We start from the raw sequence: 27,822 nt of genomic DNA on the forward strand, positions 1-27,822 counted from the left end.
CCTGCATAATATCATTAATTTAAAAGGTATAAATTGCTACCTACTCAATTCCTCTTTTCAAACAAGGACCAACTGTAAACTATGCCTTGAAACTATAATTATAATCGCTACATACAAAGCCTTGATCTTCTAAATTCAAAGTCCCACACCTAATGGATTCTATTCTGTATGCATCAGCTATAAAACTAAACACGTTAGTGACTCATGACCTTGACAATTCTAATCGGAGGCTCGACCAATCAACGCTCGCCATTTTCCGGCCTTTGTTGGTTATCTATGGTCGAGTCACTATTGGGGCTTTTTGTTAAAATAACCTTATCTGGTTGGTTTTTCGAGTGGTTTAACTGGTGGGGCATTTTCATTTTGTTATGTTTCATGGATGGTCCAGAATAAGTGTACTTACTGTAGGTTTCGATTTTGTAGTTGGATGCTATCAAGTTAATGCGAAAAAAGTGCGTGTACCTACTTACTTATAGCAATGTTATTGGGTATGTAGTAATCTAGAGACTGAAGACTTGACTTAAAATTTTAATCATTTTAATGTGACTTTTTACTTCAATAAATAGTAAAAGTACACTTACCTACCATTTCAAAACTATTAAGGAAGAAAGTACTTATCTTAAATTATTTTTGAAAAAATGTATAAGCAGTTACTTATGTTTAAAAAAAATAAGATTGCTTTCCTTTCAAGCCAAGTCTCTGTTAATAGAATATGGTTGATTTAAATTTTATTGCAGTCACTTTTCATCAGTCATTAATGAATCCACATTTTTGACATTTATTATACAACTAGCTGTTCCCGCGCGCTTCGCTTCGCCTTAAAAAGTTTTCCCGTGGGAATTCCGGGATAAAAAGTAGCCTATGTTCTTTCCCAGGGTCTAGGCCATATGTATACCAAATTTCATTCAAATCCGTTCAGTAGTTTTGGCGTGAAAGCGTAACAGACAGACAGACAGACACAGTTACTTTCGCATTTATAATATTAGTAAGGAAGTAAGGATTAGTAAGGATGACAGACATTTGACAGGTTAGATTTAATAATTCTATGTACAATTTTAGGTTATGTCGGAGGTAAAATATCTTTTGACGGAGTAACTTGTCCATTACCCTACAATTTTCCTAAGTAGCAAAGAGAGTACAAATTACTTTCGTTCAATTACAAAAAACGATTCTCAGAATACTCATAAAATTCAGCCAAGCGTTTCCGAACTATCGTCCATAGAACATAGAACATGGTCGTTAGTTTTTTTTTATTTTGTTTCCATTCGGCCTAGTGTTGATCGATAACTCGCGTCATGGGTTGTAAACAACGTTGTTTATGGTGTTATGGCAAAAAAACACAGTCAAAATTATAGGTTTATAATTATTATTTTCGCTTTGAAAGGGTTTGTTGAGTATAATTGAATAAGATTAGAATAAGAAATGCCTGAGAATTTTAATTTATGTCTGATAGGTAATAATATCGTAACCTTTGTCGAGAGAAGTTCTTTTGTTTTACAATTCGACAATCTTTGTGTAATTTTTGACGGTACACAAACTGCACATAATATGGCCGCTGGCTTCTACTTCTATTAACATGAAACCATATTAGGGCTGGTTTGACTTTTCGTGAACATACTGATAATATTACCTACATAAATCTAAAAATTGGCACAAAATTAACAAAAAAAAGTTCTACAGGCGCATTAAGAAGCAGCACTTGGAACCTTGTCATTATAGCTGCTTTCGAAACGCATTAGCCGATTCACTTGCAGCAAAGTAATGTGTAATTATTTTTTTATTATTTCCCCGCAAGTTCATCGGCATTGACGCCATCGCTATATTAACATGGTGTCGTGGTTCAGGTAAGATGTGAAGAGAAAATACTTACTAGATTTTAAAAACAACATCCCATCTTTTTTTTCAGTATAGAATAAACTTGTGTTACCTAGTTCATACCTACTATCAAGAAATGAAAAGTAAATAAAATTTACGAAGTAATTAGTGAGAAATTCAATTAAAAAAATGGTTGTCCAAACAAGTTCGCGAGTATACAGTTTTTTGGAAAAGATTATGACATAGGTATTAAACTCTGGTAGCATTTTGAACGATCACGACGTCTACCAAGGTGAAAAACCCTACATATCTGAGCTAGTGTTTGTCATGTGACACGATAAAAAAAAGTGTCAGTTCTATACAGGATCATAAATATTGTTATACCTTACTGAGTAATTGAAGTCACCATCAGGGCTGCACTATAACATAGTTTATTGTCAATTATTATAATAAAATGCTAATTCACAAACAGTCGTTTTCAAAGTAGCCATTGCCAGTACCTAATTATTTCATAAATTAACTTGAGGCCGTCAAAATACATGTAAAATACTGTCCTACACAAACAAATAACAATTAAAATGATCTTGACCTTTGCTTTTTTGTAAATAGCAAAAAAACTGGCATTGCTATTGACGATCGATATTTAAATTGCTAATGAATGAAGTCGTTAGGCAAACGTCAAACTTTCAATTAGCTATTGAATTTAGTATTAATAAAGGCAGTATTTAGAAATTAAGAAAAATAATTGTGAAAAAAGAATTTTTTAAAGCTTTTAGAATTTTAAAAGTGCACTATGACACAATAAAACCCATAAAAATACTTATTTATAAATATAGCTGTTAATAAGCTATTTTAACACTATCTCGCCTATGGATAAGAACTAAATTTAAGTTTTTTAAAACCAGTTCACTTTCTCGTCTGTGCATCCAATTTATAAGTTAAGGAAATAAACATAGGTACACTAAACTACACATTTCATGATTAAATTGATGTAGGTAGGTATGTGAATGCATTTATTATTATTGTATCGAATAGCGCTGGAGGTTGAAGACCTCTTAGCATAGATAATTAACTTTTTTCTAATAGCAGCCTCGTATGCAAAGTGTGAACTGTAAGGTGGTAATTAAAATATAATCTACTTTTGTACCGTAACATGCAGATGTATGCTGCACCTACCGCTATCTACCCTTGCCGCAGTAGGTAATCATTTACTTATTGCATAAGCTACTGATGACCAGACCTAATTCTGTCTTTTAAAAAGTCTACCTACTAATAAATCTATTGGTTTTATCAGTAAAATTTTTGATTTCAGGCCTAAAATAGAGAAATAACTGGACGTTATTTTTTAAATATCTTTAACTATTTTTTCAACGGAATACCAACCCAATGGTCAATAAAATGTCTGAGTAACAAACTAATTAAAGAATGGATCGTGAAACTGTATAATTTCTCCAATTAACCCGTCAATTGCATTTACACCGAAACACTGACCCGCTATCTTCGACATAAATCATTCGTTTCGATAAAGGACATAAAAATGCATTCAAATCGTAATGCGAACCTTGGCCATCACTATCGACACACACACACACACACACACACACACACACACACACACACCGCCTACGTCTGTACAAGCAGGGCGGCCAACTTGCAAGAAATTTTATCGCGATGCCTGCTGCGAAGTTGCAATAAATTAAATTATCGAAATTAAATATGAATTTTTATTTATAAAATATATTTTTGAACTGTCTTGTAAGTTTTAACTCCAAATAATTATACTTACTTGTTCTATAACCAAGTTTTAATGAAAAAGTTTTTTTTTTTAATTTTCCTTGTTTTCCTTTGATTGCAGGTCTAGAACGGGTGGCGGAGGAGTTGATGGGTCGCCGAAAATGGAAATTATACCAAGACGGTCTCCTGCCCCGGCGAAGCGAACCCGGCGAGCGATCCAGCGACGACGAGTCTATGCCGGCCTCCGACGGGCCCCCACCCGCGCTCAAAATCAAAACCATAGAGCAGGTAAATTATATATTTGTCTTTTTTTTAAAGGCAATGGAACGGGTCTTTTGAGTCTGTTCGCTTTGGCTAGAGCAAGGAAATACGTTGTTCTCTTTTTAAAATGTTGGCAGTGAAAGTGGGATTTTCGACGGGCTTCCGTGCTCAAAATCAAGCCCTTAGATACGATAAATTCGTTGTTCTCTTTTTAAAATGTTGCCAACGGAAGTGGAATATTTGGCGGGCTTCACCCACGTTCAAAATCACAACCATAGCGCAAGCGGCATATGCAGGACATGTAATGGAACGGGTCCTTTGAGCCTGTTCGCTTTGGCTATTGATACCTGAACGCTTGTAGTGTTTTCCAGACCTTAAGATTGAAAATGTGTTGATAACTGACGTCACTGACGTTCAACATAGTGAATCCTCACATGTCTAAACCTCACCTGGTTACCCATACCCACGATTTGGAATGTTTGTGAGGATTCATTAATTTTTCACCTGATACGCCAAGCCTTTCCGTAACAGTAGTAGACTCCTACCATTTTATAATTTAAAAATAAGTTCCAAAACCTGAACACCATTCCTTGTCCACCAGATCAACGCCCCAGACGACGACGTGAGGCCCAAAACCGAACCAGAACCAAACATGGAGGAGGCGAACGGCTCCCGACGGGAGACCATCCTCGAGAGCCTCATCAGGAAGCCGGCGACCCAACCCAAGCTGGAGTACCAGGAGGAGCCGTCAGACTGGCGACCTTCAGACAAGTGCTACTTCTGCGTCGACGGAGATGGGGCGGAGCGCCCAGCCGCGGGAGGGGCCCCGGTGAGTAACGCCCCAGTTTTTGGCTGCGGTCAGTGGTATGAGGGTAAGGGGTTTCGGCGGGTTTTTGGGTGGCGTTTTTGCAGTGCGGTCGGTGCGGTAGGGGTTACTCTGTCCTGAGGAAAAACTAGAGAAAACGGCACGTTTCATACGACGAGATAGAATTGACTTCGTTTTTCGTCTAGAGTGGTGGGTTCCTCAGTGGTGTGAGGGTAAGGGAAAATTTAGGCAGTTTTGGGTGGTCTTGGTGGTGGTTTTTGTTGGCAGGTTAGGTCAAAGTTTGTGGTACCTAGTCGCTGTGGTGTGAGTAAGGTCACGGGGGGAAATAGGGGGGTAGTTTTTTGGGTTATTGGTATGTTTTAGATATGTGGCTTGGACAGGTTGTTATAAAAGCTTATCGGTTGGTATATCTTGATGTGCTAATTTAAATGGGAATTCTTGGACGTCGTAAAAATAGTTAACAAAAGGTCAACTTTGCCTGACCTTTAGACAATATTTTTCACTTGCTATTTTTAGATAGCTATGGATACTTAATAACCATAATAGTAAATACTAACAAAACTACTTTAAAGTGGTTTATTTTATTAAGTGATGTGTTAATAGATAGATAGATAAATTATTTATTTATTTAGGTACGTTGCATTTTTTATTGAAGATAAACCTCTCTATCTACTTCTTACGTAAATGTTCTTTAGTTCCTTATCAAATCACATCACACATCATAAAAAAACTGGCCATCCATGAAAAAAGCTAAAGCATCCGCATCTATGCTTAGGAGTAAGGGCAAAAAAAACACTTCCTTTTCCAGCCAAGGGGGGTCACTACATGACAAAAAACAAACGCTTCAGAGCGATGTTGCGCGAGCCACGACTCTATCTCGCCGTGTAAAACGTGGCGATTTCATGACAGCTCTTGTTCGTAAAATTTTCATCAGTATATTGTTAAATAAATTAATCCGTAAGTACTACTTAATAATATACCTATCTATTTAACCCTAATTCCAGGCTTTTTGACAATAAAAACCACGTAGGTTTACTCATAAGTGCACAAAAGCTCGATGCCCGACTACCTAAGGTATATTTTAAAGATAAACACGATATAACATTCTGATTTAATTCTTGGGTTTAGATATAACATTCTGCATAGGTTTCAGCTTAGTACATCCTTATTGCAACACCCTGTAGAGGTAGAGTAACCCTACAGCCCCGCACTAGCAAAGAGTACAAAACGTAGCACCTCCTTGCTCTGACCTGGGACCTTGGGCCAGATTGTGCGATTAAGACGCCAGATGTTCTGAAACCATCATTGTATAGAATGCAGTGAAAATAATATGTATTTATGTTAGTTCGTATAGGTGTTTGTAAATAATTTAGGGTGTTAGCTACATTTTAACTAAGTTTTTGTAATGATTCGTACGTCATAATTTGAATTGAGTCGGTGAGAATATCGTGTTTGTCTTTAAATATATCCTAGTGATCGAGCTTTTGTGCACTCGTGAGTAAACCTACGTAGTTTTCAATGTCAAAAACCTGAAATTATGGTTCAATTGATATTTTGCGTACTTACTTTTAATTTATTGTTCAATATAACGTCGAATCCTTACTAGAAAATCTCAATTCAAGTCCACGCAATTCCTTAACAAGTCAAAATTATAACCAATTAAACTGCTTCACAAGTCACCGTGATAACAATCACAGTATCGTTGACTCAATGTTGGTACCGCCTCTAGTAGAGATCAAGGTCTGCTGTATTGATGTCATAGACAATTAACTTTACTCTTCGCCTCTTGTTTTTATTTTTATTATTATTATATTGGTATCCCTGTTTCCAACGCTCTGGCTGGTGAGAATAATAACAATACTTTTTGGTAGTCCTCATTTATTTCTGAGTGTATTTATTTATTGATAACCTTTTTTATAAACTCGATAATTTTATGAATACAAATTGAAAAATATTTTACATTCAATATTTGTGCTTAGATTACATGCGATCATATCGCTTGGGGCTTGTAAATCTTGTAATATAATAACGTTTATCTAACGCAATTTTATGACCAATAGGTAAAGTAATCAATCACTTAAAATTACCAGTTTGTGAATTTGATGATGCATAGATAAACGCAGACATTTAAAATAATTACAGTGTGTTATTAAGAGATCCTCAAAACACCATTAGCATTATACCTAATATTGTGGGTTAAATTGACACTTCAGACATTGAAAATGCCTGTAATGTTCCAAAATATGAATACGTTTATTCAGTGCAATGCACACACACCAATTACAAACAGAAAAAAATAAATAGTAAAAAGTACACAAAAAATAAAAATAACAGTACAAGGTCCTGAAAACGGCAGTGGATCCTAACTTATTGTTGAAGTCCGGATTTAATCAATCTATTATACTCGTATTTATTAAAGGACAAAACAAAGGTATTTTATTTTGAGAATGTACTTACTTACCTATGTTAATTACCTTCAGAAACTATGCTGCCCTTCAGGGATTGATCGCAATCAGGGATAAATATTAATAATCAGGCGTCATTGTTAAATAATAAGAATAGGCAAGTCGACAACCAATTCACCGTATTATTAACTGGTGCAAGTAACTGTAGACTCCCTCGTTTGTGAAAAGCACAAATTTCAAAAAATTTCCGCTACGAATACAGCCTTGCAACAATAAGTGTGTAATCTGAAAAAGTAGTTTTCGTCTCTACCTGCATTTCACAATGGGAGCAGTACATTTTATTTCCCCGATGGGCCATTGTCATTCGATTCTCACAGTTAAGACAATAATAACGAAATTATTGCTTGCCGAACAAAAAATTCACAATTACTCCCTACAGTTTGCTAGTAGATGCTCGTCTTCGTATTTTCCGTTATTTTTATTGTCAGGTTGGCAACAACGCGGATTGAAAAAAGAGAATGCAAATTATTCCTTGTTCGTTACTTTTAACTTCACTCTTATTTTTTATATTAGCTAGATAGGTACCTAGATAGAATATTCTTTATACACACATTAAATAAACTTACGTAACTTAAATACTAACACTTGTACAAAAATGGCGGTCTTATCGCTTAAAGACAACTTTAGGGTAAAAGCATATTTTGAGTTGTTAAGTTATTTTTGTATATTTTGTTAGGCAAAAAAACAGTAACAACTAAGTATTTAACTAGTTCGGTAATGTAGAAATTTAAGCCTTTTACGTAGAGCTCTTATCTAAGCGCTTCTGATGTAAGTTTCATCAAGGATTTTTCTATGGGTAGTTATTAAAATTCTTTTGACACAGTATTAATTCCCGCAAAGGACAAATCGCTTGCAGTGATTTCTAATAAATAAATAAACAACAATTAAATTAGCAAGGATGCGGCAATGCCGCCACACCCGCCATTAGCGTCCATAATTTAGCGGCCACTTCGTCACAGGCTCATTCAGAATCAGAACTGAGCCACGCAACTAATAATCATCACTAGTAATTATACCTTATTGTAAACTACCTATTATACTATGAACAATTTACATCTGCCTGTCTTAAATAGCATAACCATCGGCCAGTGTATCGCGACCCCTGCATTCCAGGCTCGCCTCCCCTCGCGTCCCATATTTGGGCTCGACTGCGAGGGGACACGAGGACCTCGCAACGCTGGTTATTCCGCTACCCGTAGTTTCAATTTACGAAACAATACCTTATCCATTTGCTACTATTCCACGTCAAAGTAGAAAACTCGTATTTTGATTAATACGCGGGAAAAGGACGGGATTACCCCGTCGCACAATTGTCGACTTTGTGCCTGAGGTTTTAGGGTGGGTTTTTATTGGGGCGAGCCTTTGACGTGGTAGTTCTGAAATAGTGAGTGTGTAGGCGTAGAGCATGAAAAGTAGGCAGCGTTCGGACAGAATGGCGTGGAGTGGCCGCTGAAACTTCAAGCCTTTTTGACTTTCCATTTTTAAATTTACTTTTTTTTCATTTTTATTATTATGTCGGAGGAGTGGGCTAGATTTATTACGAGTTAAGTTAATTTAATACGTTATGTTATTTTTCTATTGCAACCAAAAGTTTTATTGCCTGTTATTCCCAGTGTAACTTAACATTTACGTGCCATAGCGAAATTATAGAACCTGCCAATTTATTTTTTATAAACTTTAACTAAAAATAAAAAGATCTCAAACGAATGGCTCTTAATTATACATCTAGAATGCTAGACGCGTGAAATTAATTCATTCCGCTATTTGTATTCCGTTGCCGATTTCATTTTGACGGACTCCATTTTAAAGATGGCGGCAACTTTAATAATGGTTTACGCGCTTAATGGGTCCGTTGTAATTTAAAATTCTATTGCGCATTTTTAATTACAGCGCTTCGGGCGATGATTTTAATATTCACTAACACGGTGGATCCTACAACTTATTTAAATTAACGTTTTTTTACGATTTTTCTTTTTGTCGGAAAAAAACTATTAGATACGCGAAGCCACTCTAGCCCACTTGGTAGCCGATCGGTTAAACAGCATAGGCCGGACAGAAAAGCCTATATAGGGGCGGTCCGCAGGGGTGGGAACGTCGGAAAATTCACGTGCAAGGCCCTCCCCCTGAACACACGTGCGCTCCAAATAGCCTCAGTGTATGCACGCCTTTAATAATCATTGCCGGCTAAAAAAAAGAAAAATGAACGCGCGTGCTCCAGAATGACATTTCAAATTTTCTCGATGTTTGAATTTTCGAACGACCTTTTGTTTTTTTGTGCGCGCGCTTTTTCGACCGGCATTTTTTAATCGCTGGCCAGTTGTGTTTTTAAAAAGTATGAATTGTTTCTGGTGTGTGGCGTGTGGTGTGGAAGCGTTCGTTTAGTTTTCGCGGTATTTTTAAATGGTTGTGCTGTTGTTTAGTGAGCTGGAGCGGGACATGGGCGACGCGGGCAAGTTGTGTCTCTCGGTTCGTAGCTTCTGTTAATACGGTTTTACTTTTTATTAGATACTTACTTACTTCCCCCGAATTCATAGAGCTTATAGAAACTTGATTTTCTCCGAATTGATAGAGCTTTTTGACACTTTAAAGGTCTTCGCACATTATAACAACTCCACGCCAACGCGGCAGCAACTCTACTCACACTCCTTTAGTTTTTCTAGACATTTAGTGTACACACGATGCGTAGGCCACTCGTTGTACACTACTTTCTAATCATTTTTTTAAATTAAACCTTGAACATATGACACAGGGCTTAAATATCAATGTCTAGCATAGAGTCGAGTCGCCGGTGAGTTGTTATAATGTGCGAAGATCTTAAAATAGGTCTAAAATTTACGTTGTGACACGAACAAGTACCTCTCAACTTTTTCAATGACGTAAAGAGTCGAAACTCGTGTGTTTCAAAGTCAATTTAAGCCTTGTTGTAAATTTACAATACGGTATATAAATTTGAGGGTAAGATTGGGATCTAATTAATCATAGGTGCTTAGAAAATTATAAAATATGTATGGGGTTAAGTACTTACCTAAGTTATTGAACACCACGCTCATAATCCATCATCATCAGGTCCTAAAATCACTAATCAATACATAGTAGATATACAGGCAGGTAGGTGATTCTGTTAATTTTTTCATAAAAAGATCATATTTTTTATCGGTATAAGAGAAGAACTCTTCACGAAGTTATTTTTTAATGAAAATATTCTAGAAATAAATATATTCTAAACATAAAAGAAGAAGAGAAAAAAGATTTAGATTTAGAATACACATTTCAAACGACCTACACCTTGGGGGTAAATGTTAAAATATTTTTTTACATAAAATGTTTTTCATTTGTAGCCTCCACGCTTACTGCGCTTACCTTTGAAGTAACCTTTTCTTTTGTCAGTTAGATTGTAAATAAAAAGAAAAAATACATAAAAGGAAGGCAAATGTCCCAATGGTAGGACACATAGGGAAAAAAGCAAAGTAAAAACTGGGAAAATAAAGATATTATTATCTGATATAATTATACGTTATGTGTTAAGTATAGGTATGTAGTTAGGTACGTACCCCACCCTTGAGGACTTTCGATAATGATCAATTGATCATAATATTATATGGATAAATCAAGGGATAACTAGCACACTTTTTTATTTTCTCATACTCTTTTTAGTACCTACCTGATCAAATTTATAATAGAGTAAATATAAACTCTATTAGGTAATCAAACAATTATATATATTTTTTAATTATAAACGTTTCCGTTATAATCTTACCTACGTAACGTAGGAATGTTGATAGCGGAATCAAACAGATAATTATTAGCTATTTATTTCGGCTAACTTTGAATCAACAAAATTTTAGAATAGGCTTTATTTATAGGTAAGTTATTGGGGAACCATTTAATTGAATGCTATTTACATGCAATACCTACAACAATACATATTTTATGTAGAACATAAGCTCTAAGCTCTTTCATAATAATATAAAGATAAAAAATAAATGCTAGAAATTAAATGATATCAGATATAAGTACCTAAGTAAATAAATATACCTACCTAGTTTATTTAAAAAGGTAAGTTGACTTAATCAATCGCTCACTCTTTATGCCGTATAATATTTACCAAGTTCATTTATTATTCCACAAGACAGCTGTAGCTACCTATATTAAATTAGAAGAAAAAAAAACACAATTGTTCTCGAACACAACTAACGCACTAATAAAAATACCATTCTAAATTCAAACGGACCATTAACCGGTTCCCACGGCCGCCATGTTGGCGCGTCCTGGCCTGCCATTGGTCGAGGCCGCCGGTTTAGAATTAGAATGTGTAGACCCTACCATTTGGCCTACCGTAAATTATGTATCCAGCTGCTGTTTTTAGGGTTCGGCATTAGAAATTTAAACGCCGGCGCTGTGTGATGATTGGCGTTTTTTATTCGCTGTTGTATTCAACGGGAGCGTTTATTTAGTTAACATATTTTTTGTGTTGGCTATTTGTACGTTGGTTCAATAATAATCCAAGCTTAAATGGGTTTGTTTATTAGGCCATTCCAAATAGCCATGCCTTTAGAAAATTCTGATAAATAGTTAACTCTCTACTTCTTAGTAAAAACCCTCATGGAACCCTAGGATACTTCAGTTATTTTATTAAAAATACAAGCTTCATTTAGACGTTCTGTCATCGACCATTCATTATTATTCACACAATGGTTTAGAAAAAGAAAAGAGAAATAAGCCATGATTGTAGGTTTGGTTAGGTCTTCCGTGTTCGAGGGAATATGACAAACCATTTTATTTCGCACAATAGTCAGTTCAAGTACCTATGCACCGTTTTAAGTAGGTACCTAGTTCTGTATTATACCATTATACCTACCATACTTACCCATAGATAATAATTGGCACCTAATGGAGACACTTTTGTAGTGGCCTACTTGGTAGAAACGAAAAAAGTTAAATGTAGGAGGATAGTGAAGTGAAGTTTAAAATAGATAATATTATCGTCAAGTTTTAGATCCCTTAGCTACTGATTGTACCTACATTGTTTCTTATATACATAGTACAATAAAATAATAAATGATAATTAAGTATATAGGTAGGTACTTACACAAAAGATTCTTAATCATGCCTGATTTCACAAGATTCAACTGATTAAAATTTATTCCATTAAACATAAATTTTCCACGACCTTAAACTTGCAACAAGGATGCTCAAATTGCTCAATCTTCTTTCATACTTAATCAACTTATTCAAGGCATAATTCAATGTCGATTGATTACAAAATGATTGATCGTTGAATTAGATGAGAAAAATCAGAACGAATTATAATTTTATTTGGAAAGAGATGGGAATCGGGTTATCTCTTTAATCATCATCATCACAACCCACCACGTCCCCACTGTTGGGGCACGGGTCTCCTTCCAATGAACGAAGGTTTTTAGGCCTAAAGTCTACCACGCGGGCCTAGTGCGGGTTGGTGGACCCTAACACAAGCAAGCTTGTGCTGAGAGTTGTCGGGTAAGTGGTCAACCCGACTGTCAGATGTTTTCAAGCTGTCCGAAGCCCTTTGGAAACGCCCAGAAAACAACCACTTGCTAGTTTCATCTGCCAGTGGCACTTTCAATAAAATAGTGACCATTGAGCAATTCTAACACGAGCGCGAGTTTGAAAATTTTAACCCATCTGATCAGAGCCCTTAATACTAATGAATATTAGAAAAAAACTATTCAGAAACACAAGTTGAATACAATTGCCCATACGGCTAATGAAACAAAAGTGGGTACAAATATATTCAGCAGTGGAACCGGCCTAGAGCTCACCTTGACGTTTTGCTAATCATGTCCACCTTGAATACTAACTATCGGATTGTTTAGTTGAGTTTAGCCACCGTTTGTCACATGTGAAAAATATACCACACACATAAATAATACATTATATTTAGGGCCGGTTTCACAAAATCTGGATTGAAGCTACCTATGGGATAAAAATCATGCTGTCACTCTCTGAATATAATTGTTTTAGACAGTGACAGCATGGCTTTTATCCCAACTATCGCGACATACATCGTTGGTGCTTTGTTGTTTTTGTAATATATAATAACATTTAGACAGCTACCATGTTTCTGAGCCTTTCCCAACTCAAAATCATCTGTTGAGAATGTTTAAATCATTTTTTCTTTTTAAATCTTTTGTTTCTTTATAAATTGATTAAGGATTTTGCCTTGTTCTTTGCCCAGCATCGGCCAGCATGTAAAGGATTTATTGTTTCTTATTATAAAATATTAGGATCATCAACGCCGATCTTCTGGCTTATAAATATGTTGTAAATTATAAACCTCTGATTAAAACAGTTTCAACTTAATATCGTCATAAAACCTCGAGTTTTTGATACCCACCTAAACCTAATGTTTAAATTTAGCTCTGACTCGTTTCATACATATTTGTTAATAGATAAAACCAGTTTCCTACACAACAAGGTCACAGAATAGACGCGTTGGGAGCCCAACACGCTAGCCGACAGTCCAGCTACTTTTCCTCAAGCGAGACAAACGGAAATCATACCTCAATGACATCTATTTCTTGAGGAAAATAGTCCATTTCAGTCCAGTCGATTTAACCTATTTTGCCAGCAGGGTCAGTTCTAAAAATATATTTGTTAAGTACTTAATTGTTTAATTTTCCTATCATTCTTTTAGCTACGTTTGTCTAAGGATCAAAATTAAATAATTACCTACCTTTAATAATTGTGATTGATGACTATTAGAAGTACTTAATTGACTCTATAATGTAAATTTTTGGATGTTTTTGATTGAACCTATAATTTTGGCTTCAACTTTATTCCCTTATGCCCATGCCATTGCCACACATTCAATTTAGTTTAGTCTGCTTATTCAATGAAATCGGACATTGCATCAGGTGATAATTAAGTTATCAGTGTCGGAACAAATTGCGGATGATCTGATGATGATAATTGTCATTTCTAGGCCAGCGCCGTTTGGTAACTAAATCTGCAATTGTATTGTTTGCATTCGAGAGTAGTTAATTTTAGATTGACGCAGATAAGTATATACTAATTTTATTTGTTTTTTATTACCATTGCAGTCAATTTATAGCACTTAACTTTTTATTATTTAGGTACCTATCTTCTATTTTTACATTGTTGCAGTTAGTTAGAAAACGACTTCTTCTCTTCCGTAATTATGGTGGCTTTTCAAATTGACTGTAGACAGATTTTATACGTTAATAATATTTCAATAAGTAGGTAGGTACTAAATAATAGTCAATAGTAGGTAAGTACCTATAATTCAAGTAATTTGGAAAATTTTGCGACGAAATACCTACCTACACGATTTTCTTTTTTTTCTGCACCTATTCTCGCTGCTTTGCTTTGCCTGCAACTGTTATCTCGTAGTTTTTCAGGGAGGTAGGTTCATATGAGAAAACGAAAATATTTTAATCCAATTGTAAATTAAATGTTTTTAAAGATTCTGGCCATTTCTTGTCGCCATTTTGTTTTTTAAGTAGAACTTTTTCATTGCCCGTGTCATGTTATTTTCAAAGCCCGCAAATCTAGAGCTTTGAAACCTGAGCTAAATCACTCCACAATCCTTATAATTCTATCATAATCCCCCCATGTCTCTTGCAGAGTCCTGCGTCAGAAGGCCTATATCCAACAGTGGGCGATTCGAATTTTGATGATGATAATGATGGGTCTCCCACGTCTCTTGCTAATCTAAGAGCTAAAAAGTTTCTATATCTAAGAGTGGGCGATTCAAATTCTGATGATGATGATGTTAATTCTAATCCCCCCCCCCTTCCTCTCTTACGCCTTCCTTCAGATCTCATTTCCAACACTTTCTTTGTAATATAATAAATATATTATGTATCATCTCTCCAAGTAGTCTGGAAGAAATTACTCTTGGTACTAAGGCCGCCAATTGTACCGTCTATGTTGTGCATTTCCTATTGTAATTTCTGTGTTTGTGTGCAATAAATAATTATCTATCTATATGTATCTATCTATTCTAACTCCCCATGTCTCTTGCAGAGCCCCGCGTCGGGAGGCCTATGGTTGAGGATAATGATGAGCTAGTCTAACCCCTCTTCCTCATACAGAGCCCAGCCTCAGAGTCGAACAGCAGCTCGATTCTTGTATTCTATTCTAACCCCCTCTTCCTCTTGCAGAGCCCAGCCTCCGAGTCGGACAGCAGCTCCGTCTCCGGCGCCAAGTCGCCCGCCGCGCCGCCGCTGTTCCAGCACCTGCTGCAACTGCAGGCGCAGAACCCGCAGGCCATCGCTCAGGTACTGTAGAATCATAGAATAATAATAATAGGTGGGGACATCTCATCACGGCCACCCGACCCCAAACTAGGCAGAGCCTCTCGGAAAGCTGATATATCCACACAAATTCAAAGATAGATACGTATTAAATACACAACATTCGTGATGTTCACATGAATGTTTGCCCTGGGCGGGATTCGAAGCCGCGGCCCCAAGCTTCAACAACAGCTGCAGCTTTACTACCGCCTAAGCTATGGTGCCGTCAATGGAAAAATAGAATAGAATACTACTTTATTGATTTGACAGAACACAAATTAAAAGTTTAAAATGGTATTTTGGGTGCACCGGATGTAAATGACGAATAGATCCCATTCATATCGACACAATTATTTCTAGATCTTCTTTTTTATCTACAAGTATAGCTTAATAACCAGTAAACCCATGCTAGACATAAGGCGGAAGCGGCGCTATTACAATTCGTATCTACATAATCTTCTGAGAAAGCAAGCCTAAAGCTTAGCATTGGCCATATGGCAAATGCACATTGCCTATAGAACAGCTGTTTAGAAATAGAGAATTAAATCCAACAGCTGTTCTTTCTTTATGTCTACTAGCGAATTTATATCAGTAATACAATCTGTTTTTTCATCCGTATATATTACACAATTAGCTAATCAGAAACTAAAGTTTCTTAAAGTTATTTTACCAATTTTCTAGATTAAATAATGATCATTTTAATTTGTATATTTCACTAAAAAAGGATATCCATTCTAAAACAATAAACTAGTAAAGGGATTATATAATACTTATTTGACAATGGGCAGATTGGGACCACCCTCCAATAGCATTAAGACTAACATCGTTGGATAGGTCTTGTCAATAGGAATAACTTTTGCTATGACAGCTTTGTTGTCACAGTTGTCCATTCAGAGATATTTGACTTATAAGTTCCGATACTCGTCAGTTCATCTTACTGCTATTGGAGGCTGGACCACCCTCCAATAGCATTAAGACTAACATCGTTGGATAGGTCTTGTCAATAGAAATAACTTTTGCTATGACAGCTTTGTTGTCACAGTGGTCCATTCAGAGATATTTGACTTATAAGTTCCGATACTCGTCAGTTCATCTTACTGCTATTGGAGGCTGGACCACCCTCCAATAGCAGTAAGACTAATGTCGTTGGATAGGTCTTGTCAATAGGAATAACTTTTGCTTTGACAGCTTTGTTGTCACAGTGGTCCGTTCAGAGATATTTGACTTATAAGTTCCGATACTCGTCAGTTCATCTTACTGCTATTGGAGGCTGGACCACCCTCCAATAGCAGTAAGACTAATGTCGTTGGATAGGTCTTGTTAATAGGAATAACTTTTGCTTTCACAGTTTTGTTGTCACAGTTGTCCGTTCAGAGATATTTGACTTATAAGTTCGTCAGTTCATCTTACTGCAAAAATACATTGCGGGTTGGCGGTAATTAATAATACAATTGCTTGTTAGCTGCCATTTTCCTAATAAGCGTGACAGGTGAACTTTCACTTCACAAAGAGGTCACCATATACGATGACCACAAACACAACACTCCTCCACCATTAATTTTAAAACTACATTTTATCCTATCGGAACTTATATGTCATAAATCTCTGAAAGGACAACTGTGACAACAAAGCTGTCATAGCAAAAGTTATTCCTATTGACAAGACCTATCCAACGACGTTAGTTTTACTGCTATTGGAGGGTGGTCCATCCTCCAATAGCAGTAAGATGAACTGACGACTATCGGAACTTATAAGTCAAATATCTCTGAACGGACAACTGTGACAACAAAACTGTGAAAGCAAAAGTTATTCCTATTAACAAGACCTATCCAACGACATTAGTCTTACTGCTATTGGAGGGTGGTCCAGCCTCCAATAGCAGTCAGATGAACTGACGAGTATCGGAACTTATAAGTCAAATATCTCTGAACGGACAACTGTGACAACAAAGCTGTCAAAGCAAAAGTTATTCCTATTGACAAGACCTATCCAACGATGTTAGTCTTATTGCTATTGGAGGGTGGTCCCAGCTCCCATATATTTTTGCCCATCCTCTGAACACGAGAATTTTCCTGAATAGCACATTGGCCATAAAAAAACCGTAATCAAATATTAGACGGATTTCATAACTTGTATTGGTCTGAAAGATGTTTCACAGATTCGCACTGCTGCTAAAATTTTTGATTGCTAATGTATGTGAGGTTTTAGCGTGATAGTGTGTGGGTACAAGTTGGGCGAAAAAGCTTCCGATATGAAAAAGTACAGGCCGAAAGTTTTACAAACCTTGTTAATTATACCCTGTCCTCTTCCCAAGTGAGCTGAACTAACAACACCTCTCGTTGCAGTTCCAACAGATGATGGCGGCGCTGGCAGCACTGGGCACGGGGCTCGTGCCGCCCGCCCTGCAGCAGGCCTGGCTCATGCAGCGGCTGCAGATGCGGCAACCCACCGATAGGTAAGCTTATTACTAACTTTTCTACTTAGTGCCAATTTTGCCATAGTGGGTAAGATCATAACCAAGGATTATTGCTTAACTTTCGATACATCTGTCAATAATTTAATATGGAGATGACGTATAATTGATCAAGCTTTCCCTGGTTACGATCTAACCGACTATGGAGGAATCGAAGCTTAAGCTTAAGGTTGAAGTGGTTGGGTGGGTAGAATTGGAACCATTGAGGTCCCATTGTGAATATGCGATAGAGTTGTAAAGAAGAGGAGAGTATACCAAATCTTAGCTTATTGTTTACAGTTTGAAATGCATGGTGTAATGCTACATGGGTTAGGCGAATAAATGCTCAAAAAAAAGAGTTACGATGAGCCAAATGAAAGATTTTATGTACTTATCTATTTTCAATTGTCATAAGCCAAAATGACACTCGTTATAGAACTTAATTCATATTGAACATATCTTTAAATAAGCATAAGAAATTCATAATGTGTAAAGTAAACTATCACTCGAGGAAACAAGTCATAAAGTCATCGACATAATCAACCAATAAATCAAGCAAGTAAAGCGTATGCATAAAGAATGCAAAACGCCCGGTGACACAATAATAGCCTCAAATTACTGAGGGGAAAATTATAAAATTAGTGCGGGACATCAATTAAAGTAAACGAGCCAACATCGAAGCGTGTAATAGAATTTAATTATGTTTTTGAAAAACATAATAATAATATTACGTATGAGTTTGAATGTACTAAAATTCTAATAATAATAAGACATTACATAACCATTGTTAGAAGTTATAGCTTAGAGCCCTGGGAGATCGTTTAAGGCATAATTCACAGCAACAAAATAACTCTTTGGAACGGTTCACAATTTTCAACGATTTATTACCCAAATTACTTTAGATTGAGACCCACAATCTGACTGATGATTTATTACTAGACGTTTTACGGAAAATGTGAATATTAATATCGTTAACAGCTCATCACTCAAGTTATCATATTTATTGTTAATGTACCTTTGTGTGTTATTTAAAATCACCCTAATTATTTCGTTACAAAAACTGTTTTTATGCTAAAGGTCCACTGAGGAAAGTATTTTTTGTGGATCCACCTAATCTCGGTAGATACAAAATAAGCAAAAAACTTCAATATTGATCATTTGCACCATATAACCTTTCGCTATTCTGCGTCCGACTTCTATAAATATAGATGAATCCATGACTCGCGCACCGGAATATCTACTTTATTCTGAACGACCTATGTAAAGCCTTCGATACAGCGTACCTCGGATACGAAAACGCAAAACGTTAGCATTACATGTAGTCCGCGTACTGCACGAAGGTCGTTTTAGAATTATAAGCAAACAAGATGCTGCGCCGCAAATCGTTAAACGCAAAGCGATGCAGCGCTAGAATCTTCAGGTGTGCCTCAAGGTCCCCTCCTGGGGCCTTTGTTATTTAAATCAGAGTTACGATTCATGGTATTGTTTTTCAAAGATTTTACGCCTAGATTAAGGTTTCCGATTGTTTTTATTTCAATCGGAATATTTATAATGGCTTCTATGAATAATTTGATGAAAATCAAACTGAGTTGAATTACAATTATCATTACAAGAATATTATCTGTACCTACTTATTAAATTATAGTTCTCAGCAATGAGCTGGTTTTATTTTTATAAAACTACAATGTAAATATCTACAAAACTCTACAGTACTCTACTCTACTTTATTTTTTTAAACGTTATATCTCTTTTTAAACATGGACTCATGAATACAAGTACCTATTCCAGCTATAAGGAAACTTACAACAATAAGCTATTTTGCAGGTTAAAAAAGTCGTGACTTGGATCAATAAAGCTTAAGTATTACATTCCATATTCCAAAAAGCAAAACGATGAGAAAACCTACGACGAACATTAATGTATATTTCCGACTCACCGCCTGTCAAATCAAAACTAATTAAGTTACGTCGTACAAATGTACATTCGAATAGACGAATGCATTCAATAACTAAAACGTTATTAAACATAACAATACAGAAAAGCCTGAGCGCGATCACAATAGCTTTACTAACCTGCTGACATACATTTCCTAATAAAAGACGTCTTCAAGACAATAGTTGTTTTAACGTCTCCTTGCCGCAAGCTGGGTGACAATACAGTTCGAACTGTACCTCGCTACAGCACATCTAGCGCTGAACAGTTCTGAACCGAACGGAATTCTGCTGTGACGTCTGTTTAGACAGCCTCTTTATTCAGAAATGTTTTGTATAACCGTCCAAAGGAACGGTTTTCAATTTCATATTCCATTCTGGCCGTTTAAAACTTCGATTCAACGGATCCGCCGTCGGGATGTCGATGTTGATTCTCAACTTTAAATTCTGTCTTTCATTTTTGAAAGTTTTAAATACCTTTGTAGTTGAGGTTTTTCGGAAATTGTGTTGTATCAATGTATGTTTATTTCAAGCACATCAATAATGTGCTTCCAATAGAAATCCTAGCTAATGCGTAGGGTAAATTTGAAAATCGGAGTAACTTAAATGCTAAGCTAGTATTTAAAGATGCATTGGATGGTATTTTCTCGGTTGCTACCGAAGTATCCCGTTTCTATGAGCGGCTGTGTCAGTTGTTTTGTATAGGCAGGCTGCCGACTATGCATGCGGTGTGGCTATGAAATGAGCGATTTCTTTTTTACCTGATTATAATTCCCTTGAATATTCTCTAGGTATTTAATATAAATTCAGAGTAGAAGATATAACAGTAGAATTTTATTGCTATGATGATAATAGGGTACTCACTGAGGAAAAAAACACCCGTCTTCGTTTTTTTTTTAATTGTCAGTGCTAGCTAATGGCTGGTACTAGTTATTATTCTGTGCTAATGGTAAATTTTTAGTAGGCATTAAGTTCAACATCCTTAAGTTTATTAGTAACCGAGTAGGTATATATCGGAAAAAACGGCTGGTGACCTATTTTTAAACCGCCTGCCTACATGTTCATTTCAACCACAAAAGCTCGGGATACTGTTTTCAAAATCGGGCCAGCATAGATTTTCCCGACGGCATTTTACTTCCCGCTCGTTTCCCAGCTGCAAGGCTCGCCGTCTATTGAGACATTTCGAACAAGCCTCCTCACACCTCGGTCTTGTCACAAATGCATGGAAATTTATGAGCACTATTGCGAAATAGGTACCATTGTACCGCGCCTGACAAGGAAAGTGAAGATGTATGGCAATTTACGCTCGCACCGAAACTGGTTTAGTTTGTTTAGCGTCTGACTGATAAAGCCTTATGTGCTTAAGTTCATAAAATACGTATTAGATACTTATATTTGGAAAACATAGGTCTAACTTTGGAATACGTGTACATTTGTACCAACAGAATGTAATTTGATTTAAGCTGAAATTTGAAAAGATGCCCAAGGAGTCTCTTCCGCCGTTTCTTCTCCATAGTCACATTGCCTTTGTGAAATGGTGGTAGAGTTATGATTATCGACAAATAGTGTAAAATTTTACTACCAAACCACCAACCCGCACTAGGCCAGCGTGATGGACTAGGCCTAAACCCCTTCCTTCATTGAAAAGAGACCCGTGCCCCAGCAGTGGGGACGTGATGGGTCGTATTGAAACATCGTTTTATATTATTTGGATTAAAAAACCCTCTCATTTCCCTCGCAGGCTACCATCAGAGAGTGAGAAGGTGGCTCCGTCAGACTCCTCGCCACCACAGTCGTCAGAGCAGCCCCTGGACCTCAGCGCCAAGTCGAGTAGCACCGGTGGCAGTCCCCCACCTAGCGGGAAGCCGCTGGATAACAACCGGTAAGGAACATTATAATTATACTGACTTGTAACCGACTGACCTGCCGTTTCACAAAGCAGTTTTTTTTTTAATCGTTATTAAAAATGATATTTAATGGGTCCATTATATGAATTTCATGTAAGATTTTGAAGACTATTTGCTAGATAATGTTTTTGGTGTGTATGAATTGATAAGGCTGTTTGTTTATTATGAAAATGACAAACAATCAATAGAGTAATTTTATAGGCTGAAAATTACTGTAGTATTGAACAACTTTAGTACCTACAAATAGAGAAATAGACATAAGGGAAAATACATCTTAGCGGAGGCTTTTGCGTTTAAAGTTTGTTGACGGAGTCAACTCGGAAAAATCTAAGTCTAAGTAAGCATAATCTCAATCCTTTTGAGCCGACGAAGACCGGCAGCTGAGAACCTTTATAAATGTTTACAACTTGCTCGTCCATACATAATGTTGTTTACCCCTTCTGGTGAAGAGTTCTAAATCGATCGACTGCTAAGCGAGTGTCGTCCGACTGACCACTCTTAGTGACACGCGCTAAACATAGATTTTCATCAAATTAAGGGCACTAGGTTAATGTTTAATCCATTTAGTTTTGCCGTCAAATAAATATGTTGAAAGCTCTTTGAAAATATTGTTGAACGCGTTCCGCTGAGGATCGCGCGTTTAAAAAGTTAATTTTCTAAATAAATTGCAATCATTTAGCTGTAGGAATTCGTGTCTTCACCCAAGGTTAGGTGCTGGACAGGGACATGCACGATAACTTTAATTAACATAGTTTTTTAATTAATATGTTTCGTATTTTACTTATTTACATCATCTAATAAACTATAAACATTAATATAATCCCCTTATGAATTAGATACTCAACATGTTTAAAAAACTAACTTCCATATCTCACCTATCAGAATTGATCTTCCTCTCTAACTAAAATCCTTAAACCCTTATACCTAAATCCCTATCAAAAACGTAACAAAATGCACAATCGGTCCGTTGACCTGCACCCCGCACCCCGCGCCCCTCGCACCGGGGTTTCGTTTTCATAGTTTAATGGGCACATTCACTGCCATTGTGATGGAAACCCGACCAGGGAAGTGTTGATAGCAACTGCCGTGGCGAATAGCCCAAATGTAGGAAGTCCAACGCTAGCTGGACTCGAAGGCCTTCGGGTTAACGATAATAATATGGAATAGGTGGATGTAATTGATTTGCTACTTGATATATATGATATATACGTGGTGTAGACTGTTGACGGAAGTAAGGTTTTAAAAGATTTTATACCCAATTTATCACAATTATAGAAAAGGGGAGAACAGCCATTCGAAACTGCGACCTAAAAGATGTATTAATTCATCCTCAATTAAAGTAAAGTACTAAAATTCGGATTTACTTATCGAAAACTTCATAGCTATCACCGCGGGCAAAGACTTTATTACCACCAACCCGTCCTTCCTCTTATCTAAAGAACTTTTTGTCTCTAAAATTATTGATAGTGGTAAAAACACTTTAAAGCATTATACAAGTCTTATACTCAAGATTGGATCGATTAACCCGATTTCTATTACGCGTTGTTCTATATTGTTATCTGCCATTTCGGATTTATAAATAAATAATTCGATGTACATTTTTTGTGATTTCTTTGAGTACATCATCATTATAAACTATTTACATATAATGCCTTTGTGTTCAATATTCCGGGAGATGTAAGTAATGTATCTAATACACTATTGAGAAGAATAATATCGTAATTTGTCTCAAAACCTGATGACACAATAATCATTATCAAAGTCGAGACCAACCCAGACAGACTTGTAGCAGATCGAGTTACAGAATACTACCTAGTGGACAATGCGACATACGAGTCACCGAAACACCACTAATAAACTAAAACTGATACCCAGTGGCAAAGAACTCATATCTGGCCAACGGGTGTCATTGCACTAAGTTTTACTACTCGGCGCTAGGCTAAAGAAATGTCAAGTTTATCGACTCCAAGGACTGACTGCTATATTTGCTTCGCATTTTTCTGTTTGCTCTGACTCAAAGGATTATGGCGGCATTTAGTAAGGAAGACGATTATTTGTCATGTGATAACGGGGTGGCTTGTTGGGTTGCGAAATTGTGTGTCAGATTGTGCAATTAAGTTTTTAAAGACAGATTTAGATTTGCAAAAGTTAAATTCTGAAAATTATTCCTAATATAAAATACAAGGTAACGAGGTATTTGCAAATATCAGGAGAGCTTTTCAAATTTATAACGAAATAGGTAAGTAATATTTATTATTTCGCAATGCAATATTGAAAGCTGCCTCGCTGAAGCGACTTCATTTGAACGACTCTCAATTAGAATGTTAAAGTGAAACAGAAAACTTTTCCAATTTCAAATCACTAATTTATTCTCATCGAAATAACTCAATAGAGAGGGAGATGCATCCGCAGACGAAGAATACAAATAACACAGACAATGTCCGCGATATCTGCTCCAGTATTATACACAATACCCAATCGATAACTGAATAAATTCATTCGACGATGCCGCGATCTGGGTCGTATGACTCGCCCAAACAAATAAAAATGTACCGATAGTCTCTCCAGTACATCGACCTTGCATCCGATCACTTCAGACAATGCAAAACACGACCTAAGACATGCGCCACAAGGAGCACACTCCCTCAACAAACCCCGCGAAAAATAAGAAGGCAAAACATAAGATGAAACTGAAGAAGCAGAAAGCTCTGATACGGGAATTCGCAACTTTAATGACTGACCACTGGGTCGGAATTCGTGTGGAGCAGCTTCTGAAATAAAAGACGAGGGAAAGATAAAGATGCATTCATAGCCCGCTATCGGCGCGAGTAAATAGTTCCATTCGGCTTTATCTCAGATTAATACGGGGACGACTGTTTTGAAATATTGAATTTAGATGATTACTTTCTGACCGATAGCGGCCAGGTGCATGCCCTCTGCGTCACATCAACCGCCGTCGCTGTAATTCTTTCGAAATTGCACTCGCAATACTTTTTTGCGATGCAGTTATTTATTTAGGTGTGTAGGGCGTAAACAACTTTTTGTCACAGTTCAAATATTTTAATAACTTACAAAGTCACCTTCGCTTTAACGCATGACATTACTTATCCGAAGTGAAAGTGATACCGATGTAATCGTGGTAATTTATGCGCGCAGCTGGGTTTAACTCGTTTAATGTGTGAATCTGTTTGTTGCAGGGCGAAGGTTGCGGGCGCGGATAGCGGGCGGCGCGCCTACACCGAGGACGAGCTGCAGAGCGCGCTGCGCGACATCCAGGCGGGCAAGCTGGGCACGCGCCGCGCCGCCGTGGTGTACGGCATCCCGCGCTCCACGCTCCGCAACAAGGTGTACAAGCTGGCCAGCGAGGGCCACTCCGACGCCGACTCCGACCCCGAGCGAGACCCCGACGAGCCCCCGAACAACATCATCCTCAAGATCCCCACCTTCCCGCTGCCCGACGACAAGTCCCCCTCCCCCGCCGCGGCCCCCGCGCCCGTCGCGCCCGTGACCCCGCTGCTGCACGCGCCGCCGCACCCCAAGCTGCTGCTGCCGCCCTCCGTGTACGCCGACCCGCCCTCCACGCAGCACCTCTTCACGTCGCTCTCCGACGTCATCGCCAAGAGCATCAGCCAGAAGTTCCAACAGCCGCTGGAGCGGCCGCAGGAGCTGGGCTGGGCGGGCCGCGCGCCCGAGCGCCACGTGTCCGTCATCAAGACGCCGCCGGAGCACGCGCGCTACCCCGCGCCCGGCGCCTCGCGCGCCCCCGCCAACAACGGGCAGGCCGGCGGCGGCAAGGGCACGCGGCCCAAGCGCGGCAAGTACCGCAACTACGACCGCGACAGCCTCGTGGAGGCGGTGAAGGCGGTGCAGCGCGGCGAGATGTCCGTGCACCGCGCCGGCTCGTACTACGGCGTGCCGCACTCCACGCTCGAGTACAAGGTGAAGGAGCGCCACCTCATGCGGCCGCGGAAGCGCGAGCCCAAGCCGCAGCCGGACGCGGGCGCGCTGGGCAAGCCGCCGCCGCCCAAGCCGCAGCCGCCCAAGCCGCCCGCCAAGCCCTTCTCGAACGGCATGAACGGGCCGGACGCGCCCGGCTACGCGGCCGGCTACCCGTTCTGGCCGCCGCCCGGCTTCGCGCCGCCGCCGCCCGCGCCCGAGCTGTACGCGTCGCACATGATGCGGCGCCTGCGCGAGGAGGCGCCGCCGCCCGCCAACGGCTCCTTCCTCGAGGGCATCATCCGGTCGAGCCTGGAGCGGCAGCCGGGCGCCGCGCTGCTGCAGCGGCTGACGGGCGAGCAGCGCGCGCCGGCGGGGGACGCGCCCGCGCTGCTGCGGCGCCTGGCCGGGTCGCCCGCGCCCGACGAGCCGCCCGCCCGCCGCGCGCGCGTCGACAGCTCCGACCAGCAGCTCGCCGCCGAGATGCGCGAGGTGGTGCACCGCCTGCGCGCCGACAAGCTGCGCCCGCGCAACGGCACGCCCACCCCGCCCGCGCCCGCCTCCCCGCCGCCCGCGCCGCCCGCTGCGCCGCCCGACCGCGTCTAGCCGCGCGCTGCTCGCACCCTGGCTTCCAGTGATACACGCCGGACACTCCAGTAGTGAAGTGAAGTTCGATCCTCGGCCGAGGACGGCGTCGTCGGGAGAGATCACCACACAGATTCTGTTCGCACCGAAGCGATTTCGATTTCCTCAGTCTTTGTGATAATATTTTCTAAACATACTTACATTCCGATGGGAGGAAACCGGCTGATCGCCGGCTAAATGCCAAGGTCTTAACGTTCTGATTGTTGTTGGGCCGATTACAATAGTGAATGTAGAGCACCTCTCTGGAGCTGTTGCCTGTTCGCATACACGAACACCACAGGGCCTAGTACACAACCTTGAGGTGCACTACTAGTATCTAACGATTCAAGTAACTTCTCAAATAGTAAAGACAGTATACAAATTAATCTCCATAAAAATCAATGGATTATTTTACTGTTTAAGTTGTTGTAGTGACAATAACATTAGTACCGGCTTCAATACATACCTACTTACAGATGAATAGATTAACCGGGTTCAATTGAACATTCTATTACGCATTTACGTTATTTTAGAATCTTAACTGTTTTCTTTAAAATCTTCCCCATCTTCAATACTGTTTAATTTACTATACATAGTACAAATATTCGTTAACAATCTCAGCATTTTTTTCTCAATAGACACGTTACACACCAAATACACAATAGTTACCCCCACAAGCTCAACAAACCCACAGCTTTACATACATGCAATAATAGGTTCACGATACAAATAGTTGTTAGACCCACCCGCAGCAATTAGAAACTCGATAGGCGCATCGATCGACGGGACGTGCCGTGTTCTCAATTCCAAATCAAACAGAAATCTTTTAGAGCAAAACCTATAATTTATATTAATTGACGTAATGAGAGTTTTCTTAAAGATCAAGGTAAGGGCAACTTGCACTCCGTTCTACTGTTAAACAGTATGGAAGGAAAGAGTTCGGACCATGACTGGCCGTGGATCAGGCTTAAATAATATTGGTACAAGTTGCATCTACAGCATTTTTAACAAAAAAATTATGACACTATTCTCCGCGATCGATGTAAGATGTGCAAAAACTTCTGGCAAATTGACACGCCTCAATTTTTGACATTGTTTTAAGTAAAAGACAACCAAAAGTTAACGTTATAAAACTATTTAAATAATTATAAGTAAATAAAAAAATGTAACAAATTAATTATAAAGCTAGCTATGAGTGTAAATGTTATCGATTTTTAAGTGACTATTGCAGATTTTGTGCGGTGTTTTTATAATTAGATAGGTAATATATTGAATGAAATTATTAGAGCTGTTGGAGGGTAGTGGAGTGCGGTTAGTTTCGTAAAGAGATTATTTGAGGCGAGCTGTGTCTCAGACGCTAGACATGGCGATGGGATACCATCAAGTTCCAACAGTCACACGGGTGTCGGTTTGAGCTTCAATGTATACGCGGCTAGTGTTCGGAGTTATGTGCAATTATTATTTTGTATAAAATAGTAATCTAACTGTGTCTAAGCATACACGTGGATTTCCATATTTCTGAATGTGATATTTAGGTATTACGAGTGCGGTCGTACATACGTAGACGATCTAAT

General features: G+C 38.6%; 1 protein-coding gene across 3 annotated transcripts in view; it reads left to right on the forward strand.

The window, feature by feature from the left end:
• Nucleotides 1–27,064, forward strand: part of LOC105385744 (mushroom body large-type Kenyon cell-specific protein 1) — a 136,911-nt gene extending 109,847 nt beyond the window's left edge. For 2 of the 3 annotated variants that reach the window (XM_011556174.3, XM_038111441.2), the window contains 6 exons: nt 3,671–3,837; nt 4,412–4,639; nt 15,267–15,383; nt 17,744–17,853; nt 21,523–21,663; nt 24,886–27,064. In XM_011556174.3, coding sequence (XP_011554476.3) covers nt 3,671–3,837; nt 4,412–4,639; nt 15,267–15,383; nt 17,744–17,853; nt 21,523–21,663; nt 24,886–26,230 — 2,108 coding nt within the window. In that variant the 3' untranslated portion in view covers nt 26,231–27,064. Of the gene's footprint in view, nt 1–3,670; nt 3,838–4,411; nt 4,640–9,255; nt 9,568–15,266; nt 15,384–17,743; nt 17,854–21,522; nt 21,664–24,885 lie in introns of those variants that run through there. The other variant, XM_038111442.2, reaches the window with a different exon arrangement.
• The last annotated feature ends 758 nt before the right edge of the window (nt 27,065–27,822 follow it).

The sequence above is a fragment of the Plutella xylostella genome, chromosome 26 (genome assembly GCF_932276165.1).
Source record: "Plutella xylostella chromosome 26, ilPluXylo3.1, whole genome shotgun sequence".
Lineage (NCBI taxonomy): Eukaryota > Metazoa > Arthropoda > Insecta > Lepidoptera > Plutellidae > Plutella > Plutella xylostella.